Source organism: Hydractinia symbiolongicarpus, chromosome 7 (assembly GCF_029227915.1).
Source record: "Hydractinia symbiolongicarpus strain clone_291-10 chromosome 7, HSymV2.1, whole genome shotgun sequence".
Taxonomy (NCBI): domain Eukaryota; kingdom Metazoa; phylum Cnidaria; class Hydrozoa; order Anthoathecata; family Hydractiniidae; genus Hydractinia; species Hydractinia symbiolongicarpus.
In genome coordinates this window covers 13,954,969-13,961,999 of record NC_079881.1, presented here as the reverse complement: position 1 = coordinate 13,961,999, position 7,031 = coordinate 13,954,969, and the positions used below count along the sequence as shown (strand labels likewise).

The following is a 7,031-nucleotide window of genomic DNA, read 5'->3' as shown; positions in this document are numbered from 1 at the left end:
AACAATGTTTTACTTTTAATAAAAAATATCTTTTTTCTCTCTAAAAACAATTATGTTCGAGCTTCCTTTATAGTTCATGAAAAAAAATGTGAAGCAGAAAACAATTAATTTCCAAAGTTATAGATGTGACATAGACATTTGACAATAAACGAACACTTGTATAAGAATAGCTTCTATTCACCAGTTTCAAGAACTTAAATAATTTTACTAGTAAGGATAGTAAGGATAAGAAACATTTTTTTTAGAATAAAAAAGTTAAATGCACATATAAAAAAATTACAAATTGTTTAAAATTGCTAAGATATTTTCAAAAACATTGACCGTAACGGTCTCGTAAAACTCGTTACGGCAATAGGGGCATCGTAATTCCGTCCATTGATCTACACACGTGGAGCATCCAAGTACTTGTTTGCAACACATTGAAATTGCTATTGGTGAAGCACTTATGTCTTGACACACAACCCACTTGAATGTTTCTTTTAAAGACTCAATGAGTAGCGTTGATTTCAGCAATGCTCCGACATCTCTTGGTAGCAATATATTTTCTTGCAACATGGTCTTTATTTCGTCAATACTTTCTCTCACATGATTATCACCATCAGTCAATCGGTAAGAAGTTCCGACGAATTCTTCACGTTTAACGGCAAAAATCTTTCTCGCACTGCATCGCCAAAATGTATTGTCTAAAAAAGTAAACATTTTCAGCAATTTTAGCCTAGCTGTTTTTAAAATCCTTTCCATATACAAAAATTCGTAAACTTAAAATATAAATTTTCTTGCTTTCAAATATTACTTAAAGAACGCACCACGAGTAGCAGCAGTGTCTTCCATTTGAAGACCATTTGCGTGTACAAGTATTAATGGCTGTACACCGAATCCCTCTTCTGCAAGGCTAATGATCGCTGGGACATTTGCATTGGTTGGCGACAGTGAAAAGTATTGCATTCTTGAAATTTCACCTAAATTTTAAATTTTTTTTTAAACAAAACATAAAGAAGAATCATTTATTAGGAATAATTTGTGTATGATTTTTGCACTACGCACTTTTGTTATAAGAAATGTGAAAGTAAATAAATAAATAATATAAATTAAAAAGAAAAATTCCACAAAAGAAATAAAATTAATGCTTACCAACTTTTTTCCCTATCATGTTTGCCAGTGAGACTTTTATGATAAATCCATCTGATTTTCGTTTTCTCGGCGTTGGCAACGGAGACGAAAAAGAAGATGACGGTAGTGGCGACGACGAATGTGGTAGTGGTTGAGAAGGACTAAATTGACAAAATGTACTTATCACAAATACTTCATCAAAACAACCCTAAATATTATGCAAAGATAAGCAAAAAGCTAATAAGTAAGACCTCCTTAGCTAGTTTTCAGTAAATTCAAATAGTACGCACCTTGAAGATATTCGCCGGAACGCCCCAAATGGCACAGGCGATAGCGCAGGGGCTGATACTGGCGGTGTAGGATGTTGCGGAGAAGCATTGTCACTGAAAACCTCGAATCGATCGTGCTCCATAGCTCGCTCTATGGCGGAAAACGTGCCATCTTCGTTCTGGAAGTCTATAGCCCCGAATTCTTCACTTATGTAAACGGATTCTAGTATTATTACTACGAATAAAAACGTAACATATCAGAGCTGAGTGATTTCATCAAATTTAAAAATATTTTGTCAATAAGGATTAAAAATCAAGAAATTCTTGAGTTTAAAAATACAAATTAGGTAAAAAAAATTGCGTACCTTAAAAACAATGGCTAGCCTAGAAGCATTAGCCTGGCATTTTCGAATTGTAAATGTTAAATTTTCTTCACCATTTTTAAAAAATGTGATGCTCTCCATGGCGACTATCTGTGTTTTCCGGGCAAAATTTTGCAATTAATGAAAAAATTTAGAGCTCTATTTTTATAGCATGCCATGGCTTCATTCATTATTTTTTAGCCATAAGATCAAACGATTCCGCTTGTCTGTCTTTTTTTATAAATTCAGCCGATTGCGGATACTTAACTGTAATATCACGAATAAGCAGATATGCGTTTCAAATATGTTTAAAATTAATTTACCCAACAGTTAGCAAAATCTACATTAAATTAAATCTTTTTTTTCATATTAGGCATTATTTATCTGAAAGATGGTTATTTTCCTTCTTACTGCAGTAATTTCGTGCAAGTCATGTTTCTTTCATAAGAAACTTCCTTCTTCCTGTCTGCTCGCATCCAATATGTTTGAAATGAATGAGAAGAAGAAAAACGTTTTTTCTCTGTTCTTCTATTTGGATTTTCTATGTTGTAAATAGCCAGACTGTTATCTTAAAAAAAATATTTCCGTTCATTTTCGTTAGTTTTAATATTTGTTAGTTATAACATACAACGTCATGAGTATGGTTACAATTGGGCTAAGGTTACAGTTTTATTTATGTAAAAAAGGATAGCTTCTCTCAACATTTGTGGTCGTTCGTTAACACATTCGGAAAATATTTCTTCAACAGAAAAATGTTCGAAAAAGCTCTGATCTCTTTCTTCCAATTTTTGCTGTCTTCCTGCAAGCGGATCCTGGCCGAAGGTGTGTTCTTCCGACAAAGTACCGCGGTACTCTTGTTCATACAGCTGAATAGGTGTCAATCTGTTAGTATTTTCTTTTATTACTGACGGAACACCTCTACTTAAATAATATATATAACATTATTAACCCATAAATTTGTGAGAATAGATATTGAAAAACGTACTAAATTGACCTGGTATTGAGTGTTCATTCCACGCTGAAACAACTCGATTGACACCAGAACCAGTCACCAGACATACAATGGATGACACACAAAATTTTTGAACTTAATCTTCCATATTGATAGTATTGCTGTTGTCCATTTCTACCAGTATTTTTTTTACCGGATAATTTACCCGCGAGTTCACCTCTGGGCAAATTCTTTCGATAGGGAGGTTCTGAATATATGTAGAGAATTATAAATTGCTACAGCTTTAAATTAAGTCACCGAAAAAAAATATTTATCAAAGTCATCTTCTTTGATTGGGTTTGCTTGTATGGCAAAATATCTGATCGACCGCGAAGATGCTGAAAATGTTCCTGGATTCCAAGAATTAAAAAAAAATCTTTTCCACAGTCCGTACGCACTTGACGAGAGATACCATAATCAATAGCAGCTTTTCTAAAGTATTAAAATGAAATATATATCTATATATCAGAAAAAAATAGGCTAAAGATGCTGGGAACGATTATAAAATTTATAAAATTTTGTTTTTAAACAAAATATCCCTCAGTGATGAGAAAATGTTTTTTGAACAACAAAACCTTTTTATGCTTTTTTCCTTTACAAAATTTATGTCTTTCAAACTATATGTTTCAAACTATATGTCTTTCAGTGAAAGTAACGAGAATTTAATTATACTGTATATTTCATCGTAAATAAGAGCGTTGTTTTTTATTGGCATGGTGGAGTAGCCGACAATGAAGCGAGAATGAACATCAATGGCAATGACATGTGTAGCCCAATACATAACAAGCTTTTCATTTTGATCATAGTGAATTTTATGACCAAAGTAATCGGCCCGATAAGGTATTGGGTTAACCATTCGTGCGGTGTCAGTGCGTCTTCTCTGGTGGGTTTGGGGTGCACTTTTGCTAAAGCTCGTCCAACTCTATTATGGCTAACACGTATATTGTCTCTATTATCAAAATACCCGGTCATCATTTTCCTCCCATACGTTGGACCAACCTTAAATAAATAAATTTGGTCAATGTCATAAAATAGTGAATAACAGAGTTCATTTATAAAGACGCTGTTTTATTTAAAGAAAAAATATTTCAGCAAGAGAAAAAAGTATTAATTAAGAAAAAAAGTTTTAACTTTTTTTTCTGGTATTTTTAATATACTCCAGTAAAACAAGCCAGTTCAGGAAACAAAATTTGTGGCGCTTTCTTTAAAAAATATTTTCCTCAAAGAAGCACGCAACAAAATTTACAGCTGTTTTCTCTACTTTACTCATATCTTAGAAGACGAGGAGGTAAATCGATAAGAAAAGCTGCAGTATAAATGTGTCATGTAGAGAAATGTAAAAATGAAAAAATCTTAGAAAAACATATTTTTCTAACGAAATGCCGAATTATTAAAAAATAACTGAAGTAAATGTAATAATGTCTTATACATACTTCTTGAACTGCCGTTGCTACAATCTGTTCTATGTGGGCTTGTGAAACCCTTGGCGACAATCCATTTTCTTTACAATACCGTTTTATTGACTTTACGGAATAACCTCTTTCTCCTGGATATCGCGACTGCAATATCAATTTCTAAATTTCTGATTTTCAAGAGAATTTTAAATTTAAAATTAAATCAAATTTCGTTTAAATCAAAAATTGAATTTTAATTTCAATTTTTGATTCTTGATTTGAATTAAAAATTGAAATTCAAGTTCAATTGATAATTGTAATTTAAATAGAAATTTAAAAAATAAATTAAATTTTTGATTGTTGAGTTAAATTAAAAATTGAAAATCAACTTTGATTTTTAACTTAGATTAAAAACGGAAATTCGATTTTATTTTTTTTCTGAAGAATAATCACTTTTTTATTATAATTAGCGGACAAGGATTTACACAACTAATGATACGTCTACTTACAATGAAGAAGGGCCCTTACACCTAGCTTAAACCGTGAGCCAGTTTTTAAACTTTTTGCGAGAAGGCTGGTGTGAGAATATCTTCAAACATTTCAAAAATTTCGGAATCAAGCTACAGATTTATATGTCATCGATTTGGACTTAGGAAGATTCCTAAAATAATCTTTTGAAAATATATTGCGCTTGAAACGCCGCATTGCTTTGGTTGGATCGAAACGAAAAGGCAAATTTAGTGCATTGATTAATTAGTCGATGTTTTGATAATATGTTTAAAAAAGAATCTTACAGCAGGTTCCCGCTCAGTGAACAGAAAGGTTCCGCATAGCGAACTTAAAGCGCCACAAGATTTCTCGCAATGGATACATAACACAAATTTTGTTAAGAACAATTTCTATTTAGGTATCAGTGCGTCTTCTCTGGTGGTTTTGGGGTGCAGCTTTTGCTAAAGCTCGTCCAACTCTATTATGGCTAACACGTATATTGTCTCTATTAGCAATATACCCGGTCATCATTTTCCTCCCATACGTTGGACCAACCTTATATAAATAAATTTGGTCAATGTCATAAAATAGTGAATAACAGAGTTCATTTATAAAGACGCTGTTTTATTCAAAGAAATGAAAATTATATATTTTTTTCAAGAAAAAATATTTCAGCAAGAGAAAAAAGTATTAATTAAGAAAAAAAGTTTTAACTTTTGTTTCTGATATTTTTAATATACTCCAGTAAAACAAGCCAGTTCAGGAAACAAAATTTGTGGCGCTTTCTTTGAAAAATATTTTCCTCAAGGAAGCACGCAACAAAATTTACAGCTGTTTTCTCTACTTTACTTATATCTTAGAAGACGAGGAGGTAAATCGATAAGAAAAGCTGCAATATAAATGTGTAATGTAGAGAAATGTAAAAATGAAAAAATCTTAGAAAATCATATTTTTCTAACGAAATGCCGAATTATTAAAAAATAACTGAAGTAAATGTAATAATGTCTTATACATACTTCTTCAACTGCCGTTGCTACAATCTGTTCTAAATGGGCTTGTGAAACCCTTGGCGACAATCCATTTTCTTTACAATACCGTTTTATTGACTTTACGGAATAACCTCTTTCTCCTGGATATCGCGACTGCAAGATGTTGCTTATCTCTTCATAAGTTTTTTTTTGAGAAAAAAAAGAAAGAATTTCTTCAGTAAAAATTTTATTCATGTCTGTTTCTGTGGTAAGACAAAGAACATTTAACTGAATCCTACGAATGTTATACAACTCTTTACACTTCACGTCAATTGATCTGATAGGCCAGAATTATCACATGACTTGTCACATGATTTGTTACTCTTTTAGGCATTTACGAGTTAAAAATTTTCAATTTTCTATTTAAACCAAAATTAACAATTGAACTTGAATTTCAATTTTTGATTCAAATTAAAAATCAAAAATTAAACTTAAAATTCAATTTTTGATTTAAACGAAATTTGATTTAATTTTCAAATTTAAAATTCTCTTAAAAATCAGAAATTTAGAAATTGATATTACATTTTGGGATTTTTAGCACCAAATGACCCAAAGTAAACCTTGGGTTCGTAGAAGAAAAACGTCTGCGAAAGAGAGCGTACTTTTTTGCCAAAATATGAAGTTCCTTTTTTGTTTTTTGATTTGAAAACGCAAAACGAAAATTGAGTTTAAATTTTCTTTTTGTATTGAATTAAAAAAGAAATATTGATAAAAAAATTGAAATTTGTTTTTATTTTAAAATGAAAATTAAATGTCCCTTTTTGGTCACGGATTCTTGGGATTGTAGAGAAAAAAACGTTTGCGAAAGAGAGCGTACTTTTTTGCTAAAAGATGGATTTCTTTTTTCGTTTTTTGATTTGAAAACGAAGTATAACATTTAAGTTGAAATTTTCTTTTTGTATTGAATTAAAAAAGAAAAAAATGATAAAAAAAATGATATTTGTTTTCATTTTAAAATAAAAATTGAATGTCCCTTTTAGGTCACGGATTGAAAATATCTTTCTTAAGTAGACATTACAATATTAAAATATCAAAATTGAATTTTGTTTAAATGTGATTTCACATATTTTGAATCTTAAGAAGTCTTTGTGCGAAAATTTCTTCCTTAAGTAGACAATACAATAATGAAAAAAAAATTGAATTTGATTAAAATATCATTTCACATATTCTTAAATGTTCATAAGTCTGATATGCAAAAACGCCATGCTTAAGTAGACAGAAGAAAATTTAAAAATTAAAATTGAATTTGGTTTAAATGACATTTCACATATTCTTAAATGTTGATAAGTCTTATAAGCAAGAATACCATCCTTAAGTAGACAGTAGAAAATTTCGATATTAAAATTGAATTCGATTAAAATTTCATTTACAATATTGTTAAAGTTGAT

General features: G+C 30.6%; 1 protein-coding gene across 9 annotated transcripts; it reads right to left on the bottom strand.

Annotated features, from left to right (window-relative positions):
* Positions 1–202: 202 nt before the first annotated feature.
* LOC130649175 (uncharacterized) lies at positions 203–6,802 on the bottom strand. 9 transcript variants are annotated; one of them, XM_057455413.1, is made up of 6 exons: positions 4,166–6,802; positions 3,697–3,731; positions 1,401–3,164; positions 1,132–1,271; positions 807–959; positions 203–683 (listed from the first exon to the last, which is right to left on the bottom strand). In XM_057455413.1, exons 3-6 carry the CDS (start codon positions 1,520–1,522, stop codon positions 277–279), a joined length of 822 nt encoding a protein of 273 aa, XP_057311396.1. In that variant the 5' UTR covers positions 1,523–3,164; positions 3,697–3,731; positions 4,166–6,802; the 3' UTR covers positions 203–276. The 9 variants fall into 9 exon arrangements, with proteins under 9 accessions (XP_057311396.1, XP_057311392.1, XP_057311399.1 ...); XM_057455409.1 differs by having other exon boundaries at positions 1,401–1,614; positions 1,745–6,802; XM_057455416.1 differs by having other exon boundaries at positions 1,401–2,659; positions 2,736–6,802.
* Positions 6,803–7,031: the final 229 nt, after the last annotated feature.

What these genes read in the sequence shown, in the direction of transcription:
- LOC130649175 (XM_057455407.1), bottom strand. Translation starts at nt 1,522, where the DNA reads ATGGAGCACGATCGATTCGAGGTTTTCAGTGACAATGCTTCTCCGCAA. An exon ending in TTCCGGCGAATATCTTCAAG is followed by an intron (nt 1,272 to 1,400) that starts GTGCGTACTATT and finishes TTGTCAATTTAG; the next exon opens with TCCTTCTCAACCACTACCAC. An exon ending in AGACACTGCTGCTACTCGTG is followed by an intron (nt 684 to 806) that starts GTGCGTTCTTTA and finishes TTACTTTTTTAG; the next exon opens with ACAATACATTTTGGCGATGC.